Source organism: Rhyacophila brunnea, unplaced genomic scaffold (genome assembly GCF_057557595.1).
Source record: "Rhyacophila brunnea isolate RB1 unplaced genomic scaffold, BYU_Rbru_1.0 scaffold_2, whole genome shotgun sequence".
Classification (NCBI taxonomy): Eukaryota; Metazoa; Arthropoda; class Insecta; order Trichoptera; family Rhyacophilidae; genus Rhyacophila; species Rhyacophila brunnea.
In genome coordinates, this window is record NW_028232859.1 from 8,194 (window position 1) to 34,457 (window position 26,264).

Sequence of the window (26,264 nt, forward strand, 5' to 3'; positions counted from 1 at the left end):
CCTAACCTAACCTAACCTAACCTAACCTAACCTAACCTAACCTAACCTAACCTAACCTAACCTAACCTAACCTAACCTAACCTAACCTAACCTAACCTAACCTAACCTAACCTAACCTAACCTAACCTAACCTAACCTAACCTAACCTAACCTAACCTAACCTAACCTAACCTAACCTAACCTAACCTAACCTAACCTAACCTAACCTAACCTAACCTAACCTAACCTAACCTAACCTAACCTAACCTAACCTAACCTAACCTAACCTAACCTAACCTAACCTAACCTAACCTAACCTAACCTAACCTAACCTAACCTAACCTAACCTAACCTAACCTAACCTAACCTAACCTAACCTAACCTAACCTAACCTAACCTAACCTAACCTAACCTAACCTAACCTAACCTAACCTAACCTAACCTAACCTAACCTAACCTAACCTAACCTAACCTAACCTAACCTAACCTAACCTAACCTAACCTAACCTAACCTAACCTAACCTAACCTAACCTAACCTAACCTAACCTAACCTAACCTAACCTAACCTAACCTAACCTAACCTAACCTAACCTAACCTAACCTAACCTAACCTAACCTAACCTAACCTAACCTAACCTAACCTAACCTAACCTAACCTAACCTAACCTAACCTAACCTAACCTAACCTAACCTAACCTAACCTAACCTAACCTAACCTAACCTAACCTAACCTAACCTAACCTAACCTAACCTAACCTAACCTAACCTAACCTAACCTAACCTAACCTAACCTAACCTAACCTAACCTAACCTAACCTAACCTAACCTAACCTAACCTAACCTAACCTAACCTAACCTAACCTAACCTAACCTAACCTAACCTAACCTAACCTAACCTAACCTAACCTAACCTAACCTAACCTAACCTAACCTAACCTAACCTAACCTAACCTAACCTAACCTAACCTAACCTAACCTAACCTAACCTAACCTAACCTAACCTAACCTAACCTAACCTAACCTAACCTAACCTAACCTAACCTAACCTAACCTAACCTAACCTAACCTAACCTAACCTAACCTAACCTAACCTAACCTAACCTAACCTAACCTAACCTAACCTAACCTAACCTAACCTAACCTAACCTAACCTAACCTAACCTAACCTAACCTAACCTAACCTAACCTAACCTAACCTAACCTAACCTAACCTAACCTAACCTAACCTAACCTAACCTAACCTAACTCTAACCTAACCTAACCTAACCTAACCTAACCTAACCTAACCTAACCTAACCTAACCTAACCTAACCTAACCTAACCTAACCTAACCTAACCTAACCTAACCTAACCTAACCTAACCTAACCTAACCTAACCTAACCTAACCTAACCTAACCTAACCTAACCTAACCTAACCTAACCTAACCTAACCTAACCTAACCTAACCTAACCTAACCTAACCTAACCTAACCTAACCTAACCTAACCTAACCTAACCTAACCTAACCTAACCTAACCTAACCTAACCTAACCTAACCTAACCTAACCTAACCTAACCTAACCTAACCTAACCTAACCTAACCTAACCTAACCTAACCTAACCTAACCTAACCTAACCTAACCTAACCTAACCTAACCTAACCTAACCTAACCTAACCTAACCTAACCTAACCTAACCTAACCTAACCTAACCTAACCTAACCTAACCTAACCTAACCTAACCTAACCTAACCTAACCTAACCTAACCTAACCTAACCTAACCTAACCTAACCTAACCTAACCTAACCTAACCTAACCTAACCTAACCTAACCTAACCTAACCTAACCTAACCTAACCTAACCTAACCTAACCTAACCTAACCTAACCTAACCTAACCTAACCTAACCTAACCTAACCTAACCTAACCTAACCTAACCTAACCTAACCTAACCTAACCTAACCTAACCTAACCTAACCTAACCTAACCTAACCTAACCTAACCTAACCTAACCTAACCTAACCTAACCTAACCTAACCTAACCTAACCTAACCTAACCTAACCTAACCTAACCTAACCTAACCTAACCTAACCTAACCTAACCTAACCTAACCTAACCTAACCTAACCTAACCTAACCTAACCTAACCTAACCTAACCTAACCTAACCTAACCTAACCTAACCTAACCTAACCTAACCTAACCTAACCTAACCTAACCTAACCTAACCTAACCTAACCTAACCTAACCTAACCTAACCTAACCTAACCTAACCTAACCTAACCTAACCTAACCTAACCTAACCTAACCTAACCTAACCTAACCTAACCTAACCTAACCTAACCTAACCTAACCTAACCTAACCTAACCTAACCTAACCTAACCTAACCTAACCTAACCTAACCTAACCTAACCTAACCTAACCTAACCTAACCTAACCTAACCTAACCTAACCTAACCTAACCTAACCTAACCTAACCTAACCTAACCTAACCTAACCTAACCTAACCTAACCTAACCTAACCTAACCTAACCTAACCTAACCTAACCTAACCTAACCTAACCTAACCTAACCTAACCTAACCTAACCTAACCTAACCTAACCTAACCTAACCTAACCTAACCTAACCTAACCTAACCTAACCTAACCTAACCTAACCTAACCTAACCTAACCTAACCTAACCTAACCTAACCTAACCTAACCTAACCTAACCTAACCTAACCTAACCTAACCTAACCTAACCTAACCTAACCTAACCTAACCTAACCTAACCTAACCTAACCTAACCTAACCTAACCTAACCTAACCTAACCTAACCTAACCTAACCTAACCTAACCTAACCTAACCTAACCTAACCTAACCTAACCTAACCTAACCTAACCTAACCTAACCTAACCTAACCTAACCTAACCTAACCTAACCTAACCTAACCTAACCTAACCTAACCTAACCTAACCTAACCTAACCTAACCTAACCTAACCTAACCTAACCTAACCTAACCTAACCTAACCTAACCTAACCTAACCTAACCTAACCTAACCTAACCTAACCTAACCTAACCTAACCTAACCTAACCTAACCTAACCTAACCTAACCTAACCTAACCTAACCTAACCTAACCTAACCTAACCTAACCTAACCTAACCTAACCTAACCTAACCTAACCTAACCTAACCTAACCTAACCTAACCTAACCTAACCTAACCTAACCTAACCTAACCTAACCTAACCTAACCTAACCTAACCTAACCTAACCTAACCTAACCTAACCTAACCTAACCTAACCTAACCTAACCTAACCTAACCTAACCTAACCTAACCTAACCTAACCTAACCTAACCTAACCTAACCTAACCTAACCTAACCTAACCTAACCTAACCTAACCTAACCTAACCTAACCTAACCTAACCTAACCTAACCTAACCTAACCTAACCTAACCTAACCTAACCTAACCTAACCTAACCTAACCTAACCTAACCTAACCTAACCTAACCTAACCTAACCTAACCTAACCTAACCTAACCTAACCTAACCTAACCTAACCTAACCTAACCTAACCTAACCTAACCTAACCTAACCTAACCTAACCTAACCTAACCTAACCTAACCTAACCTAACCTAACCTAACCTAACCTAACCTAACCTAACCTAACCTAACCTAACCTAACCTAACCTAACCTAACCTAACCTAACCTAACCTAACCTAACCTAACCTAACCTAACCTAACCTAACCTAACCTAACCTAACCTAACCTAACCTAACCTAACCTAACCTAACCTAACCTAACCTAACCTAACCTAACCTAACCTAACCTAACCTAACCTAACCTAACCTAACCTAACCTAACCTAACCTAACCTAACCTAACCTAACCTAACCTAACCTAACCTAACCTAACCTAACCTAACCTAACCTAACCTAACCTAACCTAACCTAACCTAACCTAACCTAACCTAACCTAACCTAACCTAACCTAACCTAACCTAACCTAACCTAACCTAACCTAACCTAACCTAACCTAACCTAACCTAACCTAACCTAACCTAACCTAACCTAACCTAACCTAACCTAACCTAACCTAACCTAACCTAACCTAACCTAACCTAACCTAACCTAACCTAACCTAACCTAACCTAACCTAACCTAACCTAACCTAACCTAACCTAACCTAACCTAACCTAACCTAACCTAACCTAACCTAACCTAACCTAACCTAACCTAACCTAACCTAACCTAACCTAACCTAACCTAACCTAACCTAACCTAACCTAACCTAACCTAACCTAACCTAACCTAACCTAACCTAACCTAACCTAACCTAACCTAACCTAACCTAACCTAACCTAACCTAACCTAACCTAACCTAACCTAACCTAACCTAACCTAACCTAACCTAACCTAACCTAACCTAACCTAACCTAACCTAACCTAACCTAACCTAACCTAACCTAACCTAACCTAACCTAACCTAACCTAACCTAACCTAACCTAACCTAACCTAACCTAACCTAACCTAACCTAACCTAACCTAACCTAACCTAACCTAACCTAACCTAACCTAACCTAACCTAACCTAACCTAACCTAACCTAACCTAACCTAACCTAACCTAACCTAACCTAACCTAACCTAACCTAACCTAACCTAACCTAACCTAACCTAACCTAACCTAACCTAACCTAACCTAACCTAACCTAACCTAACCTAACCTAACCTAACCTAACCTAACCTAACCTAACCTAACCTAACCTAACCTAACCTAACCTAACCTAACCTAACCTAACCTAACCTAACCTAACCTAACCTAACCTAACCTAACCTAACCTAACCTAACCTAACCTAACCTAACCTAACCTAACCTAACCTAACCTAACCTAACCTAACCTAACCTAACCTAACCTAACCTAACCTAACCTAACCTAACCTAACCTAACCTAACCTAACCTAACCTAACCTAACCTAACCTAACCTAACCTAACCTAACCTAACCTAACCTAACCTAACCTAACCTAACCTAACCTAACCTAACCTAACCTAACCTAACCTAACCTAACCTAACCTAACCTAACCTAACCTAACCTAACCTAACCTAACCTAACCTAACCTAACCTAACCTAACCTAACCTAACCTAACCTAACCTAACCTAACCTAACCTAACCTAACCTAACCTAACCTAACCTAACCTAACCTAACCTAACCTAACCTAACCTAACCTAACCTAACCTAACCTAACCTAACCTAACCTAACCTAACCTAACCTAACCTAACCTAACCTAACCTAACCTAACCTAACCTAACCTAACCTAACCTAACCTAACCTAACCTAACCTAACCTAACCTAACCTAACCTAACCTAACCTAACCTAACCTAACCTAACCTAACCTAACCTAACCTAACCTAACCTAACCTAACCTAACCTAACCTAACCTAACCTAACCTAACCTAACCTAACCTAACCTAACCTAACCTAACCTAACCTAACCTAACCTAACCTAACCTAACCTAACCTAACCTAACCTAACCTAACCTAACCTAACCTAACCTAACCTAACCTAACCTAACCTAACCTAACCTAACCTAACCTAACCTAACCTAACCTAACCTAACCTAACCTAACCTAACCTAACCTAACCTAACCTAACCTAACCTAACCTAACCTAACCTAACCTAACCTAACCTAACCTAACCTAACCTAACCTAACCTAACCTAACCTAACCTAACCTAACCTAACCTAACCTAACCTAACCTAACCTAACCTAACCTAACCTAACCTAACCTAACCTAACCTAACCTAACCTAACCTAACCTAACCTAACCTAACCTAACCTAACCTAACCTAACCTAACCTAACCTAACCTAACCTAACCTAACCTAACCTAACCTAACCTAACCTAACCTAACCTAACCTAACCTAACCTAACCTAACCTAACCTAACCTAACCTAACCTAACCTAACCTAACCTAACCTAACCTAACCTAACCTAACCTAACCTAACCTAACCTAACCTAACCTAACCTAACCTAACCTAACCTAACCTAACCTAACCTAACCTAACCTAACCTAACCTAACCTAACCTAACCTAACCTAACCTAACCTAACCTAACCTAACCTAACCTAACCTAACCTAACCTAACCTAACCTAACCTAACCTAACCTAACCTAACCTAACCTAACCTAACCTAACCTAACCTAACCTAACCTAACCTAACCTAACCTAACCTAACCTAACCTAACCTAACCTAACCTAACCTAACCTAACCTAACCTAACCTAACCTAACCTAACCTAACCTAACCTAACCTAACCTAACCTAACCTAACCTAACCTAACCTAACCTAACCTAACCTAACCTAACCTAACCTAACCTAACCTAACCTAACCTAACCTAACCTAACCTAACCTAACCTAACCTAACCTAACCTAACCTAACCTAACCTAACCTAACCTAACCTAACCTAACCTAACCTAACCTAACCTAACCTAACCTAACCTAACCTAACCTAACCTAACCTAACCTAACCTAACCTAACCTAACCTAACCTAACCTAACCTAACCTAACCTAACCTAACCTAACCTAACCTAACCTAACCTAACCTAACCTAACCTAACCTAACCTAACCTAACCTAACCTAACCTAACCTAACCTAACCTAACCTAACCTAACCTAACCTAACCTAACCTAACCTAACCTAACCTAACCTAACCTAACCTAACCTAACCTAACCTAACCTAACCTAACCTAACCTAACCTAACCTAACCTAACCTAACCTAACCTAACCTAACCTAACCTAACCTAACCTAACCTAACCTAACCTAACCTAACCTAACCTAACCTAACCTAACCTAACCTAACCTAACCTAACCGAACAAACCTAACCTAATCAAATCAAACCTAGCCTAACCGAACAAACCTAACCTAATCAAATCAAACCCAACCTAACCGAACAAACCTAACCTAACCAAATCAAACCTAACCTAACCGAACAAACCTAACCTAACCTAATCAAATCAAACCTAACCTAATCAAATCAAACCCAACCTAACCGAACAAACCTAACCTAACCAAATCAAACCTAACCTAACCGAACAAACCTAACCTAACCTAACCAAATCAAACCCAACCTAACCGAACAAACCTAACCTAACCAAATCAAACCCAACATAACCGAACAAACCTAACCTAACCAAATCAAACCTAACCTAACCGAATAAACCTAACCTAATCAAATCAAATCAAACCCAACCTAACCGAACAAACCTAACCTAACCTAACCAAATCAAACCTAACCTAACCGAATAAACCTAACCTAATCAAATCAAATCAAACCCAACCTAACCGAACAAACCTAACCTAACCAAATCAAACCTAGCCTAACCGAACAAACCTAACCTAACCAAATCAAACCTAACCTAATCAAATCAAATCAAATCAAACCTAACCTAACGTAATCAAATCAAACCTAACCTAACCGAACAACAGCTGCATGCATTATTACTGCGATACTATACGAATGCAAACGGATCGAACGAAATAGACATGGTGGCCCTGAAAAGGGCCGTTTGTATGTGAGTAGATAGATATATTCACATAATAATAGTTAAGCGGGCGTAGCATAAAAACCAACCCACTCATCCATCATTATGCGTAGTCAGTCTGTATTGTATCTAGACGAGACGATACGATGAAAGGCATTATATTGGCCAGCTTAGCCGCCGAAACCGTACAGGGTGCGACCCTGTCTCTTCAGGGCGTACACGACGTCCATGGCGGTGACGGTCTTCCTCTTCGCGTGCTCCGTGTAGGTGACGGCGTCCCTGATGACGTTCTCGAGGAACACCTTCAGGACTCCTCGGGTCTCTTCGTAAATCAAGCCAGATATGCGCTTGACTCCGCCGCGACGAGCCAGACGACGGATCGCAGGCTTCGTGATGCCCTGGATGTTATCGCGAAGAACCTTCCTGTGACGCTTGGCGCCCCCTTTTCCCAATCCCTTTCCTCCTTTACCGCGACCGGTCATCTTGTATGAGTGTCAAAAAGTGGATGATGTCAAAAATCGAAACGATGCGATGCGCTCACTGCGGCCGCTAGACGAATTATAAAATTTTGCTCCCTGCGACGTCTCTTTTATAGACGCTCGTCTCGCGCGTATGCGACGTCTCGCTCGCTTCCTTGCGAAATCAAGGCGCGGGCGAGTGCGTCTCGCTCTGGCGCGTCGCGGCGCAACCACGCCCAGCGCTGCGCATTTCGCGCAAAGCGAGTGCGCAATAAAGATAACGGCTATAATTAATAATTGCGGAATAGAATAAAAAGAGATATTTTCAAAAAAAATTAACTTTCAGGCAATATTTCGACCTCAAAACGATACGCCGACAAAAATGATCACCCCCACTGTTCAGCCGAAGGCGACCGCATCGACCAATCGCAGCGAGCGGATCTCTCTATATAGTCACCCCGTCTGCGGGATCGCGTGCACACTTCTCGTTGAACGCTCGTTTCAGAACCTACTACTTTGAAGAAGAAGACATGGCTCGTACCAAGCAGACTGCCCGAAAATCCACCGGTGGAAAAGCTCCCCGCAAACAGCTCGCCACGAAGGCCGCGAGGAAAAGCGCGCCGGCCACAGGGGGCGTGAAGAAGCCCCATCGTTACAGGCCCGGTACGGTCGCTCTCCGTGAGATCCGCCGTTATCAGAAGAGCACTGAGCTCCTCATCCGCAAGCTGCCCTTCCAGCGACTGGTGCGCGAGATCGCTCAAGATTTCAAGACCGATCTGCGCTTCCAGAGCTCGGCCGTCATGGCGCTGCAGGAGGCCAGCGAGGCGTACCTCGTCGGTCTATTCGAGGACACGAACCTTTGCGCCATCCACGCCAAACGCGTCACCATCATGCCCAAAGATATCCAGCTGGCGAGACGAATCCGCGGCGAACGCGCTTAAGAATTAAAAAAAAAAAAATAATATTTATCATACCTATCGCAAAAGGCCCTTTTCAGGGCCGCAAATTTTTTGACATTCGAATGTTTACGCAACCGTGAGCGAGCGATCGGCCGTTATGTGCCTATAATAATATATTTATATATACCTATTTATCCAAGTATAATATATTATTATCATCCTGCGTGTTCCACTATTTTTGGATAAAAATAGGTTTGTTAGTAATATTGCGTTTGTTGTATGTAATTGATCAATTAAGCAGTTGATTAGATAAAATATACTCACCATCTAATAATAACGCAACGCTGCGTACGTAGTGCGTTGTGTGTGAGGCGAGATTCATTAAATAATATCTACCCACATAATATTAATTAAACAGCCTCCTTATATTACCTATTATTTTAGAAAACGCACCAATCTCTTATCAAAACGCGTTTTCTATCCGTCAGTCCACCACCATCCATACCTTGTCATATTATCTCGCCGTCCATCTACCACAATTAATTAATTAATTAATTAATTATAATAATGTCGCTAAACACGTTATATAGATATAATCAATAGATGCTCCTCACCTATATAAATACATATATCACAATCATTATCCTACAAAACTATTTAAAACTGAAACCGCCACACCATACGAGTAGTTTAAACAAACAAGAGATCGACACATCGCATCTCTATCTCCTCATTAATTACTACGAAATTATATACCTACCTACCTACTTACTTATTTTAGATGTATTTTCAAATTTTGAATTTCCAGAACATTTATTGTAATATGGACAGTTCTCTCTGTGCGCATTCATTGCTAATTAATACCTATAATAATAACAATTTGAATACTACCTACTTTCGATGAATAATTATTTCAATCAATTTTATAAGCAACAATAACGAGCTCGACACGTTCGCTACCAGTCGGATTTGAATAAAAATGGCGGCCCTGAAAAGGGCCTTTTGTACGACGATAGATGGATTATTGCATGTAATCATAGAAGATACGATTTTTTTTTTTTTATTTATTTTTTTTTACGCCTTCTTCTCAGTCTTCTTGGGCAAGAGCACCGCCTGGATGTTGGGCAGCACTCCTCCCTGGGCGATGGTGACACCGGAGAGCAGCTTGTTCAGCTCCTCGTCGTTGCGGATGGCGAGCTGCAAATGACGAGGGATGATCCTGGTCTTCTTGTTGTCGCGGGCCGCGTTTCCCGCCAACTCGAGTACTTCGGCGGCGAGGTATTCCATGACGGCGGCCAGGTACACCGGCGCACCAGCGCCCACCCTCTCGGCGTAGTTTCCCTTGCGCAGGAGTCTGTGTATGCGACCGACGGGGAACTGGAGTCCGGCGCGATTCGAACGAGACTTTGCCTTTCCCTTGACTTTACCGCCTTTTCCGCGACCAGACATGGCGAGATGTGGTAGTGTTGAAAATTAACTGTGCGAAAGATGCGCGTCGATCTGAATCGACGGACGGTCCTTTGAAGAAAGCTCACTCAGGGATATCCAAAGCTCTATTTTGTGATGGCGTGCGGTGCGCCCGTAGCGGGAGACGTGCGCCGCATCACGCGACCCGCAAAGCCGCGCGCCGTTCGCTCTACACAGCGATGGCAAGCGGTAAAAAAAAAAAATTTCGGCAGATTCTCACTCGAGCCACCGCCGCCGATTGACACCGCACCTACCTAATCTATCTATATATCCGTATTGTATCGTAATACCCATCGCCGATCATCATGCCGCCCAAGACTAGCGGAAAGGCCGCCAAGAAATCCGGCAAAGCCCAGAAGAACATCTCCAAGGGAGACAAGAAGAAGACAAAGAGGAGGAGGAAGGAGAGTTACGCAATCTACATCTACAAGGTGCTCAAGCAGGTGCACCCCGACACCGGAATCTCCAGTAAGGCGATGAGCATCATGAACAGCTTCGTCAACGACATCTTCGAGAGGATCGCCGCCGAAGCGTCGCGCCTCGCCCACTACAACAAGCGCTCCACCATCACCAGCAGGGAGATCCAGACCGCCGTCAGGCTCCTTCTGCCCGGAGAGCTCGCCAAGCACGCCGTCAGCGAAGGAACAAAGGCAGTCACCAAATACACCAGCTCCAAGTGAAGTCCATGAAAATGAAGAAAGAAGAAAAAAAACCAGCAAAGGCCCTTTTAAGGGCCGCCAATATTTTCAAATCGAATTGATCGAATCGCATGTTTCGCTAGTCTCATTATCGCTATTAATATTATGCCAAGCAGGAAAAATAAATAAATCGACTGACTGCCTACCTATTGTAATAATAATAATACGAATATTTGTTACAATAATTATCTTGTATCTGCGCTTATAATTATATCATTATCCAACACCATATTATAAACTAGACTAGATAACTAACTAAGCCCGCCACGAAGGATGATTTGATAGGAAAATAATAAGAATCAATCTATCTGTGAATATTATTTTATTATTATTAAGTACAACAGTACCCACCTAAGTAAGTCAGTAAGTAGAACAATAAGTCATCATTATACTATTGATAATATTATCCATACATCTTAGGTGAATGCATGCGTGCGTGCATCTGAAAAAGAAAATATCACATTAGATTTAGGTACATAATATTACACATCTGTTTGTTATCTCGATTATCGTCTGTGCGTGGAGGATTTTCATCGATCCTTCAACGGATGGACCTGCGATACATAAATAATGCGAATCGGATAATTTTGCATTGTACGATAGATTTTTTGGTACGTACGTACGTACGTACATGACACATAATTTCGGGAATAGTTTATTCCGAATCCCCCCCCCCCCGATCGATATCTTAAAATAATCCTTCCAGTGTCCAATGTCTTCATATTTGATTTCATATAGGTACTTAATAGTAACAATGACATTAGTAATTCGTGTTTCGGTCTCGCACTTATGGTTATGGTTGTCGATTTCGGCTGCTATGGTTTTCTACTCTCATATGTGCGTTGTTACATGCCAGTATGCTTTGCATCGGTCATATTAAACACACTCATAATATTATATTATCATATTTAATTATTTAATTAATTATTTAATTAATTAATTAATTGATTATAACTATTTATTTACGATATCTATCTATCGCGGGAGGGAGGGAGGGAGAGAGGCGCAGTGAGCGAGCGAGCGACCGATCGCGCCGTACCTATCGCAATCCATTGTTAGGTAAGTAATTATTCGAATTGAACATTCTATTCTCATGTCGTGCTTCTTTATTTACCATCGTGCACAATACCATGCACCATCGTCGCCTGCTGCTCCTTCGTGAACACTGCGGACTGCATCGAGCACCGCGGGGCCGCCGCCGTCGTCTTCGCCCGATACGAGTAATGTTTGTATGCCGCGATCGTCTTGTGCTAACTCCGGCCGACTCGGGGGCGGATCGCGACGCCCGTGGGGGCGCCAGGGGCCCGCGGCCGATCGCAACCGCGAGGAGGTATATCGACGCGCCGGACGAAGGCTCGATCGTTGGAATCTGATAATTCTTAAAGAATCTACGGCCATTTCCCCGACACGTTATGTGCGCGCGCGGACACAATTCCAATTTGAAACGCATCCCGCGAGCCCGAGGACAGACTCGCGACCATTCGCCCGCTTTGAAACGACAGACAGATCGGTGGGCGGCGCGACCGCCCGCCCCTGAGCCCCCTCGCTAGGGCGGCGGCCGCGAAAAATTGAAAAATATCGAGAGATCGAAGCAAAAATGCCGGTGCAATTCGTGACTAAAATCGCCGATCTAGACGGACATCATCTCTGAGAGCGGCGTTCGCACATCGGTACTGCGGCACCCGTCTCGCTCTCGCCGTATACAATCCGCGAGCCGTTCGAGTCGTTTCACTCTAGCGCATCGTACAGATAGATAGCAAGCAAGCAAGCAGAATATACGCCGCGATACAATATAATTTAATATTATATTTCATTCTATTATTCAATCAATCGAATAACGCAAAGATGGCAGATACAGCAGCACCCGTCACCGCTTCGCCGGTGCCCTCTACCCCTGCGAAGAAATCGGCAGCAGGCAAAGCCGCGAAGAAGCCCAAGGTCAAGCCGACGCATCCCAAGACCTCTGAGATGGTCAACAGCGCCATCAAAGAGCTGAAAGAGCGCGCCGGATCCTCCCTGCAGGCGATAAAAAAATACATCTCGGCCAACTACAAGGTGGACGCCGACAAGCTGGCGCCCTTCATCAAGAAATACCTGAAGGGTGCCGTCGAATCCGGCGCCCTAGTGCAGACCAAGGGCAAGGGGGCCTCCGGTTCGTTCAAACTGGAAGCCGGCAAGGCCAAATCGGCGGGCGGCTCCACCTCCGGTAAGAAGCCCGCCGCGAAGAAATCGCGCCCCGCCTCATCCAAGGAGAAGAAGGGCGCCGCAGCCGGCGGAGGCAAGTCTTCGGCGGCAGCCGCAAAGAAGAAGCCCGCGACCGCCATGAGAAAGTCGTCGGCCCCTCTTGAAACCGCGGCCAGATCGGCCGCAGCCGCCAAGAAAGCTGCCTCTCCCAAGAAGGCCGCCCCCGCCGCCAAGAAGGCCGCCAAGCCCAAGACGCCGACCAAGGCGAAAAAGTCCGCCAAGCCGCCCACGAAGAAGCCGAAGGCGCCAAAGCCCAAGAAGGCCGCTGCGAAGAAGCCCGCCGCGAAGAAAGCCGCTGCGAAGAAGTAAGACGCCGTGATCGAATCTAATCTAATCATCACGATGACGATGATGCGACGACGGCAGCCCGGGAAGGGGGGGTATCTCGGGTGGATGACGACGACGACGACAATAGACGAGATGAATGAGGATAGAGATGGAGATGAATAATACGCGTTCGCTCGCATTTTATTGAAACAAAAGCCCTTTTCAGGGCTACCAACACAATTCAGGTGTCGAATGATATCGAGCACGTATCAATACGCAAATTGCACTCACTCACCTACCTAGGTAAAATTTTAAATCAACACGAAATTCAAAATAAAATTTTGGTGGTTTGGTTGGTTGATTTTGAGTTAGGTTAGGTTTGATTTAATTAGGTTAGGTTTGTTCGGTTAGGTTAGGTTTGATTTGGTTAGGTTAGGTTTGTTCGGTTAGGTTAGGTTTGATTTGGTTAGGTTAGGTTTGTTCGGTTAGGTTGGGTTTGATTTGGTTAGGTTAGGTTAGGTTTGTTCGGTTAGGTTAGGTTTGATTTGGTTAGGTTAGGTTTGTTCGGTTAGGTTGGGTTTGATTTGATTAGGTTAGGTTTGTTCGGTTAGGCTAGGTTTGATTTGATTAGGTTAGGTTTGTTCGGTTAGGTTAGGTTTGATTTGATTAGGTTAGGTTTGTTCGGTTAGGTTAGGTTTGTTAACCGACTGACCCGACGTTGGCTTAATTGTGTTAAATGCCCCGATCAGTCTTTGAACGTTTTGTGTTTTCTGTCTACTTTTTTCATATATAAAATCGTTTTTTCAATTAATATTTGATAATAAAGAAATCCCGAATCCCGAGAAAAGATCGGAATTTCCCGAAATTTTTAAAATTCCATTATTCGTTCAAATATGAAATTAATTATGTTCAGACTTCAGATAATGTAGTTGTGACTAGAGTTGGGTTTCGGGAATTACCCGACGGGAATTTTAAAAATTTCGGGAAATTCCGATCTTTTCTCGGGATTCGGGATTTCTTTATTATCAAATATTAATTGAAAAAACGATTTTATATATGAAAAAAGTAGACAGAAAACACAAAACGTTCAAAGACTGATCGGGGCATTTAACACAATTAAGCCAACGTCGGGTCAGTCGGTTAACAAACCTAACCTAACCGAACAAACCTAACCTAATCAAATCAAACCTAACCTAACCGAACAAACCTAACCTAATCAAATCAAACCTAGCCTAACCGAACAAACCTAACCTAATCAAATCAAACCCAACCTAACCGAACAAACCTAACCTAATCAAATCAAACCTAGCCTAACCGAACAAACCTAACCTAATCAAATCAAACCCAACCTAACCGAACAAACCTAACCTAACCAAATCAAACCTAACCTAACCGAACAAACCTAACCTAACCTAATCAAATCAAACCTAACCTAATCAAATCAAACCCAACCTAACCGAACAAACCTAACCTAACCAAATCAAACCTAACCTAACCGAACAAACCTAACCTAACCTAACCAAATCAAACCCAACCTAACCGAACAAACCTAACCTAACCAAATCAAACCCAACATAACCGAACAAACCTAACCTAACCAAATCAAACCTAACCTAACCGAATAAACCTAACCTAATCAAATCAAATCAAACCCAACCTAACCGAACAAACCTAACCTAACCTAACCAAATCAAACCTAACCTAACCGAATAAACCTAACCTAATCAAATCAAATCAAACCCAACCTAACCGAACAAACCTAACCTAACCAAATCAAACCTAGCCTAACCGAACAAACCTAACCTAACCAAATCAAACCTAACCTAATCAAATCAAATCAAATCAAACCTAACCTAACGTAATCAAATCAAACCTAACCTAACCGAACAACAGCTGCATGCATTATTACTGCGATACTATACGAATGCAAACGGATCGAACGAAATAGACATGGTGGCCCTGAAAAGGGCCGTTTGTATGTGAGTAGATAGATATATTCACATAATAATAGTTAAGCGGGCGTAGCATAAAAACCAACCCACTCATCCATCATTATGCGTAGTCAGTCTGTATTGTATCTAGACGAGACGATACGATGAAAGGCATTATATTGGCCAGCTTAGCCGCCGAAACCGTACAGGGTGCGACCCTGTCTCTTCAGGGCGTACACGACGTCCATGGCGGTGACGGTCTTCCTCTTCGCGTGCTCCGTGTAGGTGACGGCGTCCCTGATGACGTTCTCGAGGAACACCTTCAGGACTCCTCGGGTCTCTTCGTAAATCAAGCCAGATATGCGCTTGACTCCGCCGCGACGAGCCAGACGACGGATCGCAGGCTTCGTGATGCCCTGGATGTTATCGCGAAGAACCTTCCTGTGACGCTTGGCGCCCCCTTTTCCCAATCCCTTTCCTCCTTTACCGCGACCGGTCATCTTGTATGAGTGTCAAAAAGTGGATGATGTCAAAAATCGAAACGATGCGATGCGCTCACTGCGGCCGCTAGACGAATTATAAAATTTTGCTCCCTGCGACGTCTCTTTTATAGACGCTCGTCTCGCGCGTATGCGACGTCTCGCTCGCTTCCTTGCGAAATCAAGGCGCGGGCGAGTGCGTCTCGCTCTGGCGCGTCGCGGCGCAACCACGCCCAGCGCTGCGCATTTCGCGCAAAGCGAGTGCGCAATAAAGATAACGGCTATAATTAATAATTGCGGAATAGAATAAAAAGAGATATTTTCAAAAAAAATTAACTTTCAGGCAATATTTCGACCTCAAAACGATACGCCGACAAAAATGATCACCCCCACTGTTCAGCCGAAGGCGACCGCATCGACCAATCGCAGCGAGCGGATCTCTCTATATAGTCACCCCGTCTGCGGGATCGCGTGCACACTTCTCGTTGAACGCTCGTTTCAGAACCTACTACTTTGAAGAAGAAGACATGGCTCGTACCAAGCAGACTGCCCGAAAATCCACCGGTGGAAAAGCTCCCCGCAAACAGCTCGCCACGAAGGCCGCGAGGAAAAGCGCGCCGGCCACAGGGGGCGTGAAGAAGCCCCATCGTTACAGGCCCGGTACGGTCGCTCTCCGTGAGATCCGCCGTTATCAGAAGAGCACTGAGCTCCTCATCCGCAAGCTGCCCTTCCAGCGACTGGTGCGCGAGATCGCTCAAGATTTCAAGACCGATCTGCGCTTCCAGAGCTCGGCCGTCATGGCGCTGCAGGAGGCCAGCGAGGCGTACCTCGTCGGTCTATTCGAGGACACGAACCTTTGCGCCATCCACGCCAAACGCGTCACCATCATGCCCAAAGATATCCAGCTGGCGAGACGAATCCGCGGCGAACGCGCTTAAGAATTAAAAAAAAAAAAATAATATTTATCATACCTATCGCAAAAGGCCCTTTTCAGGGCCGCAAATTTTTTGACATTCGAATGTTTACGCAACCGTGAGCGAGCGATCGGCCGTTATGTGCCTATAATAATATATTTATATATACCTATTTATCCAAGTATAATATATTATTATCATCCTGCGTGTTCCACTATTTTTGGATAAAAATAGGTTTGTTAGTAATATTGCGTTTGTTGTATGTAATTGATCAATTAAGCAGTTGATTAGATAAAATATACTCACCATCTAATAATAACGCAACGCTGCGTACGTAGTGCGTTGTGTGTGAGGCGAGATTCATTAAATAATATCTACCCACATAATATTAATTAAACAGCCTCCTTATATTACCTATTATTTTAGAAAACGCACCAATCTCTTATCAAAACGCGTTTTCTATCCGTCAGTCCACCACCATCCATACCTTGTCATATTATCTCGCCGTCCATCTACCACAATTAATTAATTAATTAATTAATTATAATAATGTCGCTAAACACGTTATATAGATATAATCAATAGATGCTCCTCACCTATATAAATACATATATCACAATCATTATCCTACAAAACTATTTAAAACTGAAACCGCCACACCATACGAGTAGTTTAAACAAACAAGAGATCGACACATCGCATCTCTATCTCCTCATTAATTACTACGAAATTATATACCTACCTACCTACTTACTTATTTTAGATGTATTTTCAAATTTTGAATTTCCAGAACATTTATTGTAATATGGACAGTTCTCTCTGTGCGCATTCATTGCTAATTAATACCTATAATAATAACAATTTGAATACTACCTACTTTCGATGAATAATTATTTCAATCAATTTTATAAGCAACAATAACGAGCTCGACACGTTCGCTACCAGTCGGATTTGAATAAAAATGGCGGCCCTGAAAAGGGCCTTTTGTACGACGATAGATGGATTATTGCATGTAATCATAGAAGATACGATTTTTTTTTTTTTATTTATTTTTTTTTACGCCTTCTTCTCAGTCTTCTTGGGCAAGAGCACCGCCTGGATGTTGGGCAGCACTCCTCCCTGGGCGATGGTGACACCGGAGAGCAGCTTGTTCAGCTCCTCGTCGTTGCGGATGGCGAGCTGCAAATGACGAGGGATGATCCTGGTCTTCTTGTTGTCGCGGGCCGCGTTTCCCGCCAACTCGAGTACTTCGGCGGCGAGGTATTCCATGACGGCGGCCAGGTACACCGGCGCACCAGCGCCCACCCTCTCGGCGTAGTTTCCCTTGCGCAGGAGTCTGTGTATGCGACCGACGGGGAACTGGAGTCCGGCGCGATTCGAACGAGACTTTGCCTTTCCCTTGACTTTACCGCCTTTTCCGCGACCAGACATGGCGAGATGTGGTAGTGTTGAAAATTAACTGTGCGAAAGATGCGCGTCGATCTGAATCGACGGACGGTCCTTTGAAGAAAGCTCACTCAGGGACTTGGACTTTGGACTTTGGATCATCCTTCAGTATTTATGGGGCTCACATACGTTAAGCATTATCCCCTTCGTCTCTATTATTTGGTCGCTGGTGAAGGTTTCTCTGAATTTACGTGTGCGATTTTACTCCGGGTCTTGAGGAGACCCGTTTATTACGGGGTCTTGAAGAGACCCGTTCGGGTCTTGAGGAGACTCGGGTGAGGTTTTAAGATCCTCTATATGGCAAGGGGTGTTGTTTTAATAATGAATTTAATTTTAATTTTTAATCTTAGTTAAAAATGAGAAAAAGTTTTTAACTAGTAATGGATATGTTCGTTTAGCATTCTCATTCGAGCCACAGCCCGGACCTCCGTCTTCACCGTCCGAGTTATTGCCCATCAGCCGATCATCAACCGCCGAAGGCCAACGGCGGTATTGCCTTCTTGTTTGATTGAAGACGCCAGAGGAGGAGGAGTTTGAGTGTAGCATCGGGACATCGGAATCATGCACGGGGCGGAGTTCATCGTTGAGAGTCCGCCGCGCCAGCTTACGTCCCATCCAGTTTTAGCGGGCTTGCCAGCACGCCATCTCAGGAGGCCAGTCATGCTCGTTCCGAGGCATACACCACACCAGTCCAAGCGAGTGAAGTCGAAGAAAGAAGAATAGAAAAACGATAACCACTCGTTTTGGGATGTTAGGCCCATCATGATTGCTCATCAAAATTTGTGCCGCGGCGGGGTGAAAAACTCCGGGAGTGTTTGTGAGACTCTCCCGGCCAAAAACCCCGCCGCTGTGATTTGTATCTGTAAGCTTTATTATAAAAAGAACAGGTTAGTAAGAAGAAGGAAAAGGTTGCGGTCTATGCTTCGAGAGAGGAGTCATCTAGTACGAGTCTTGGGCTGCTACTCTCTAGTCATCCATCTGTGTGGGCTGTGCCATTTGACGCTCGGCTCAGAGTTTTGAGGGCGGTTCGCGGCAGCTCGAGACGACAGAGAGGGGCAGCTTTGGATCTGTATCTGTAATCATAAGTGGCATTTTTATATTTGTTATATTTATTATCTGTTCCTGCGTCGTAGTTGTTTGTTTTTGTTTTTGTTTATGCTGGGTCCTGCCTTTATTCTCCTAAGGAAGGACCTGGGTCTGTCATGGTCCATGACTGTATTCTCGTCGTAGTCGTTGAGATTTTTGATTATAGCGTTTGGATGATTATCCATTGACGCGTAGAATTTTATCGCTAGTTTTCCTATGTGCTCTTCTAGCGTTTCCATTTCTAGGTCTCTATGTAGTATTTTATTGCGGACGTAGTTTGGGGCGCCTGTAATCGATCTTAGGACTATGTTTTGAACTACTTGCAGCTTCTTGATGAGGTTTGGGCTGCCGTGAGCCCAGATGGGGCAAGCGTAGGTCATGATGGGTCTAATTATTGCTGTATGTAATAGCAGTTTGCCTCTCATGGAGACTTTGCTGCGCCTACCTAGCATTGGGGTTAGTCTGGCTTTTACTATTCTAGCTTCTCTGTCTTTTGAGTTGATGTGTTTAAAGAATGTAAGATTCTTATCTAAGTGAAGTCCTAAGTATTTGACCGTGGTTGACCACGGGATTAGTTTTTTGCTCATGACGAGTTGATTTCTGATTTTGCAGAGCCTATCGCCCCTATGTCTGAAGATAATTGCCTCGCTTTTGCTGGCATTTAGTTTGATGCGCCACTTGTCGCACCATTTAACTATTTGGTTAGCTGCTAGTTGAACTAATTTAGTGGCCTGGTTGAGTTGGATAGATCTAGCTAGTATGGCGGTGTCGTCTGCGTATTGAGCGACTATACAGGATCTTGCGGAGGTATTGCTTGGGATGGGTATGTCTCTGGTGTAGAGGTTGTATAGGATGGGGGCTAGTACCGATCCTTGGGGAACTCCAGCTTTAATGCGTCTGATGGAAGATTTGATTCCGTGGTATTTGATAGAAAATTGTCTTCTGGTTAGGAAAGAGTTTAGGATCTTGATCATCGGCAGTTCTATTTCTGCTCTGGAGAGTTTGACGATCAGTCCCTCGATCCAAACCTTGTCGAAGGCCTTCGCTATGTCCAGGAACAGTCCTGTGGTGAATTTGTGGTGGTTGAGTGCATCTTTGATGTACTCTGTGGTGCGTAACAGCTGGTGGTTCGTGGAGTGGCCTTTTCTAAAACCATGCTGCTCGTCTGGTATGAGTTTTTTCTCATCTATGGTGATTTGAAGTCTGGATTTTATAGCTCTTTCTAGGATTTTACTCATTGTGGGGAGTAAACTAATTGGCCTGTGGTTCTGGGGGAGTTTTAGGTTCTTGCCTGGTTTAGGCAAGAGAATAATGTCAGCATTTTTCCATGAGTCAGGGAAGTACTGCTGTTCTAAGCAGGCGTTGAGTATGTTGGTTAGGTACTCTACGCCAGTGTCTGTGAGATTTTTAAGGGTAAGGTTACTTATCCCGTCTATGCCAGGAGCTTTGCGGTTTCTTAGTCGCTTAATTAAAAATTCAGTTTCGTCTATTGTGACGGCTACCATTGGTGGCGGTGGAGGACTAGGTGTGGCATTGACTATGGCTCTGGCTTCTCTGTTGATTGACTTTATGTGTCTTCTTTTATCTCTGTATTGAGTGTCTGAATCTGAATCTGTGTCTGTGTCAGAGTATGTTTCTGTATCCGAGTCTGATTCTGCTATCGGGTTTGGAGTGAATTGATCTTCTATGCTGTCCGCAAACAGCTCGCACTTGTCTCGGGTAGTATAGACTGGGCCTCTTGGGCCGTCTAGTGGCGTAATGGGACATTTTTTGACCCGCAGGATTTTAGTTAGTGACCAGTAAGGGTGGCTGCCCTTCACTAGGTCTTCTAGTTTTTTTACCCAAGTTTCCTCGGAAAAGCGTCTGATTTCTTTTCTGACTTTCTTCTTCAGCTCTTTGGCTTTAGAGATGGCAGCAGGATCGCCCGTTTCCTGACCGAGTTTTCTATTTCTGTTTCTCTCCGTTATGAGGAGTCTAATCGGTTTTGGTAGGTCGAGTCTGTGTTTGAGGTCTGGGCTAATGGGGGTTGAGGCTGCTTTGAGAGCCTCTTGTATAGTAGTCGTTAGATCGGCTATTGCGGAGTCTATTTCTATTTCGTCTGTGAGAAGTGTGCGGGGTGTGAGATGTTCCTCCATATAGGCACCGAAATCTTCCCATGATACTTTGTATCTGGTGGAGTCGGGCAGTGTGGCAAAGGGGTCTACTGGGTCTCCCAGGTACAGTAGAACGGGTTTGTGGTCTGAGTTAAGCTCGTCTAGTGCTCGGATAATTGGGATGTAGCTAGTGTTCCTGAGGATAGCGAAGTCTAAGACGTTAAAAGGTCTATATAAGGTGCGTATGGTGGTCTCTGAGCGGGCAGTTCCATATCCGGTGTTTGGCGTTGAAGTCCCCTGCTATTATCGATGTGGGAAAAAGTGGGTCTAGGAGGTCTTGGAGTTCTTGGGGGGTGGGATCTCTATTAGGTGGAATATATATGGAGGTAAATTGAATGAGACCGTAGTTTTTGGTGTTAACCAGTACTGTGGTCTCCTCTATGTTGGGAGTGAAGGTTGGAGTAGCGAGCGATGGTCGGTTTGAGGGGCAGTGATCAATTTTTGACTTGATGATGACGGCAGTGCCTCCTCCCTTGTTCGCTAGCCTGTCCGTTCTATATATGGAGTAGTTTGGGAAGTTAACTTTATGTTGCGGCTTAAGCCACGTCTCGTTGACTAGAAGGATGTCTATGTCATGCTCTTCGAGGAAGTGGATGATTTCCTTTTTGTCTCTCATGACGAGGCCTCTGGCGTTCCAGAAGGCTATCTGTAGGGATGTGGGTTTGTATTTGTTAGCCATTGGGAATGTGAGAGGGAAGTCGCTGTTGGGAGATGGTTTTATTATCTGCCTATTGTCCTAATGAGGCTAGTGATGCTGTAGCATGCTTGATAAGCTGTTCTAGTGCTTTTATTGTGGATGCCTGTGCGTTATTGTTGTTATTGTATGCTGCTTCTTGATTTTGCATTCTGAATGCAGGTGGCGTTTGTAGCAGAGGCTGCTTTGCCGGGTTAGCCTGACTTAGAGGTGGCCATTGTAGTTTTGTATTTGGTCGTTGTGGTACTGGGGCGGCTCGGTGAGCTTGCCTTTGCCATTGCCATGCAGGGCTTGGACTTTGAAAGTCCGGTCTTGGTGCTTGGTAGGCTGGTCGGTTCCATGTTGGCCTTGATGGGGCTGGTCTATGGGCTTGCATGTTGTTGCGTGGGGGAGGACCATTCCGGGCGAGATTGTGCCCAGGGAAGCGCTGTCCCTGGTTTGGTGGTGCGGGCTTAATGTTTTTGTTGTTTGGGTTGACCGGACAACCCCTGTAGTTAGCCGGGTGAGGGCCTCCGCAATTTGCGCAAGTCGCTGGGCCGGTTTCCCTTGTGCGTTTGCAAGTTTCGGTACGATGGCCTTTGCCGCACTTCACGCACTTGGGAGGTGCGTGGCAGTTTCTATTGGCATGACCAAATTGCTGGCAGTTATGGCATTGGCCTTTTTCTGTCTTTTTTCTAAGAGCTTCGATCTTTATCCTCATTGTGAGCAGGGAGTCCAAGTTATAGATGTTGCGACCAGCGTCGCTTAGCTCCAGTTCTGTGATGATCATTGGGAGTGGGCATTGGTCTTTTCTCCTTTTCATTCTAACCACCCGGCGAACTGGGTATCCGAGATTTTTGAGCTCTTGCTCTATGGTCGATTCTTCGAAAGATTCGCAGATGCCCTTTATTACCACCTTGAGGAGTTTTTCCTCTTGTAGGTCGTAAGTGTGGAAAGCCATTTTTTTGCTGTCTAGCAGATTGGACATTTTTCGGTACGTCTTGGGGTCTGGGAATGTCATTTTGACTTTGTCCTGCATGTTGGTTGCGTCTGTTATTGTCAGCCCGTTTAATTTCGCGTCTATTACCACAGTTGGGAAATTCTCTTTTTGGTGGAGGTAGATCGGCGGGGGGGCTTTAACATATTGGCGATTGTTGCTCGAGGTCGTGGGTGTCGAGGTTTGAGGTAGTGTTTGTGTGATCGGTGTGTGTGCTGGGGGGGGGGTGAGTTTTTGTGGGGGTTTGGAGGAGTTGGTCTGTTTCAGGGGAGTGGTTTGGTGGGTTGGGGGGGAGCTGTTGGTGGAAGTGTCGTCTGTTGCGGAGGAGTTGTGTGTTGATGCTGCTGACGTGGCTGAAGTGTTTGACTCCTTATCTACTTCTTCCTGGATGATACTGATATCCTTGTAACCCTCTTTAATGGTTGGGTCTGTATCCGAATCTGAGTCGGAGTCAATACCTATAATGTCCTGTGTTTTGGGGAGAATCGTCAAGTTTTGCGTTCTAGAACTACTCCTAGTTTGTCTGGCTTTATTGGGTGGGCTGCTTTGTTGGTTCGTAGGGTTTCCGATAGGTTGATTGGGGAACGTATGGTTGTATGAATGTAGTAAAAATCTTAATATGAGCGGGGCAAGAATGCAAGAGCCCTTTAACTTCTCTATTTCTTCCCGGATTTCGGTTGCCGAAAAGTTTTCCACGATGTTGAACTTTTTGGGAGCCATTGTGGGAGGGAAGAGAAAAGAAAGAAAGAAATCTGAATTGTGCAATTCTAATTTGGAAAAACTATATATAGTAGAAAATATATGTAAAGCTATAAGAAAGGATATAAATGTAGGGGAGCAAAATGTAGGGGGGTCTTCAAACTAGTCCTATAAGTCTAGGTTTGAAATTGTGCAATTCTGAATTGCGCAATTCTAATCTGAAAAAACTATATATAGTAGAAAATATATGTAAATCTATAAGAAAGGATATAAATGTAGGGGAGCAAAAATGTAGGGGGGTCTTCAAACTAGTCCTATGAGTCTAGGTTTGAAATTGCGCAATTCTGAATTGCGCAATTCTAATCTGAAAAAACTATATATAGTAGGAAATATATGTAAAGCTATAAGAAAGGATATAAATGTAGGGGAGCAAAATGTAGGGGGGTCTTCAAACTAGTCCTATAAGTCTAGGTTTGAAATTGTGCAATTCTGAGTTGCGCAATTCTAATCTGAAAAAACTATATATAGTAGAAAATGTATGTAAAGCTATAAGAAAGGATATAAATGTAGGAGAGCAAAATGTAGGGGGGTCTTCAAACTAGTCCTACAAGTCTGGGTTTGAAATTGCGCAATTCTGAATTGCGCAATTCTAATTTGAAAAAGAAAAACTATATATAGAAAATTAATATAAGCTATATAAAAATTATGTAAAATATAAAAATATAAATGTAGGTGAGATTTTAGGGGTGTAAGAATAAAAAATTGTAGGAGTCGGTATTGCGCAATGATGGTTGTCGATAGGTAGGGGGGTCTAGCGGTAGGTAGGTGGGGGGGAGAGTGGATGTGTAGTTGGTAGGTAGGTGGAACTTGCTCAAAGGCTGGCTAGTAATTAGGTATGAGACCTTGGGGGCTGGAAAAGGGGTCTCGTCGGCGAGCTAAAATTCTGGGAATCTATCGGTATGTGTTGGCCGGCGGAGAAAAAAGGGTCAAGCGGGGCGACTGAGTCTATTGTTGCAAGAAGCAGGTAGGTGAAGCCTTCGAGCTTTTTGCACGATTGAATGATTTTATGTGGCAAGTAGGTAAAGAATTATCAATGCAAAAATTAAAGTTAGGATGAGATATAGTGAAATACAAAGTGAAATATAGAGAGCAGTATGGAAATAGAGACTTAGCTTTGAGCCTTGAATCCCAGGCGGCGTGATCCGGAGGTCCCGCGAGAACTGTGGCACTTTCTGGCAAGCCGGAACTAGCCGGGAGCACACTTCCGTATTTTGTTTACACTTGGTGATGGTCCCTCCAATTCAGGCTTGGCTTTGGTCAGCCGCTGGACTCGCAGAAAACTCGGGATGAAGCCGGTCGGAACTCGCGATTTGCTCAGCGTATGAAGAGTCCATTTCCGATACTTAATATCGCGGCGTGAGTGATTTTAGGTATTATTATATCTCAGGCGATACACAAGAGATCTCTCGATTGAATAACGATATCAATACGAAAATCCTTCGAGTATACCAACCGAGAGTCTATGAACGATTTTAATATGGAGAAAAGCGCGGCGCGTAGATCGAATTGGCAACGTAACTTCAGCTGAATATTCTGAAAAGAACTTTCCAGTCTGATAATTCGTGCGGGTTGTGCGTGCGAGAGCGAGGTCTGAGCGATGTAAGAAAGCGGTCGAAAGTAGCAGAGAGCGGTCGGTAGTAGGCGAGAAAGGCGTGCGAACGCGTCGGGTGCCAGTGAGCAAGTGCTCACTCAGGGATATCCAAAGCTCTATTTTGTGATGGCGTGCGGTGCGCCCGTAGCGGGAGACGTGCGCCGCATCACGCGACCCGCAAAGCCGCGCGCCGTTCGCTCTACACAGCGATGGCAAGCGGTAAAAAAAAAAAATTTCGGCAGATTCTCACTCGAGCCACCGCCGCCGATTGACACCGCACCTACCTAATCTATCTATATATCCGTATTGTATCGTAATACCCATCGCCGATCATCATGCCGCCCAAGACTAGCGGAAAGGCCGCCAAGAAATCCGGCAAAGCCCAGAAGAACATCTCCAAGGGAGACAAGAAGAAGACAAAGAGGAGGAGGAAGGAGAGTTACGCAATCTACATCTACAAGGTGCTCAAGCAGGTGCACCCCGACACCGGAATCTCCAGTAAGGCGATGAGCATCATGAACAGCTTCGTCAACGACATCTTCGAGAGGATCGCCGCCGAAGCGTCGCGCCTCGCCCACTACAACAAGCGCTCCACCATCACCAGCAGGGAGATCCAGACCGCCGTCAGGCTCCTTCTGCCCGGAGAGCTCGCCAAGCACGCCGTCAGCGAAGGAACAAAGGCAGTCACCAAATACAC

The 26,264-nt window shown here is 44.3% G+C and overlaps 8 protein-coding genes across 8 annotated transcripts; 4 read left to right on the plus strand and 4 right to left on the minus strand.

Moving 5' to 3' along the window:
- Positions 1–7,675: 7,675 nt before the first annotated feature.
- On the minus strand, positions 7,676–7,987 carry LOC147071626 (histone H4). Its single transcript, XM_085947810.1, has one exon. The coding sequence runs from the start codon at positions 7,985–7,987 to the stop codon at positions 7,676–7,678; it is 312 nt and encodes a 103-aa protein (XP_085803936.1).
- A 506-nt stretch (positions 7,988–8,493) lies between these two features.
- LOC147071627 (histone H3) lies at positions 8,494–9,029 on the plus strand. Its single transcript, XM_085947805.1, has one exon. It carries the CDS (start codon positions 8,494–8,496, stop codon positions 8,902–8,904), a length of 411 nt encoding a protein of 136 aa, XP_085803931.1. The 3' UTR covers positions 8,905–9,029.
- An 891-nt stretch (positions 9,030–9,920) lies between these two features.
- Positions 9,921–10,311, minus strand: LOC147071628 (histone H2A). Its single transcript, XM_085947806.1, has one exon. It carries the CDS (start codon positions 10,309–10,311, stop codon positions 9,937–9,939), a length of 375 nt encoding a protein of 124 aa, XP_085803932.1. The 3' UTR covers positions 9,921–9,936.
- Positions 10,312–10,634: 323 nt separating this feature from the next.
- On the plus strand, positions 10,635–11,009 carry LOC147071629 (histone H2B-like). Its single transcript, XM_085947807.1, has one exon. It carries the CDS (start codon positions 10,635–10,637, stop codon positions 11,007–11,009), a length of 375 nt encoding a protein of 124 aa, XP_085803933.1.
- A 1,734-nt stretch (positions 11,010–12,743) lies between these two features.
- LOC147071630 (uncharacterized) lies at positions 12,744–13,708 on the plus strand. The gene has a single exon (XM_085947804.1). The coding sequence runs from the start codon at positions 12,873–12,875 to the stop codon at positions 13,578–13,580; it is 708 nt and encodes a 235-aa protein (XP_085803930.1). The 5' UTR covers positions 12,744–12,872; the 3' UTR covers positions 13,581–13,708.
- Positions 13,709–15,657: 1,949 nt separating this feature from the next.
- On the minus strand, positions 15,658–15,969 carry LOC147071631 (histone H4). Its single transcript, XM_085946355.1, has one exon. It carries the CDS (start codon positions 15,967–15,969, stop codon positions 15,658–15,660), a length of 312 nt encoding a protein of 103 aa, XP_085802481.1.
- A 506-nt stretch (positions 15,970–16,475) lies between these two features.
- LOC147071632 (histone H3) lies at positions 16,476–16,886 on the plus strand. Its single transcript, XM_085946356.1, has one exon. It carries the CDS (start codon positions 16,476–16,478, stop codon positions 16,884–16,886), a length of 411 nt encoding a protein of 136 aa, XP_085802482.1.
- A 1,016-nt stretch (positions 16,887–17,902) lies between these two features.
- LOC147071633 (histone H2A) lies at positions 17,903–18,371 on the minus strand. Its single transcript, XM_085947808.1, has one exon. The coding sequence runs from the start codon at positions 18,291–18,293 to the stop codon at positions 17,919–17,921; it is 375 nt and encodes a 124-aa protein (XP_085803934.1). The 5' UTR covers positions 18,294–18,371; the 3' UTR covers positions 17,903–17,918.
- Positions 18,372–26,264: the final 7,893 nt, after the last annotated feature.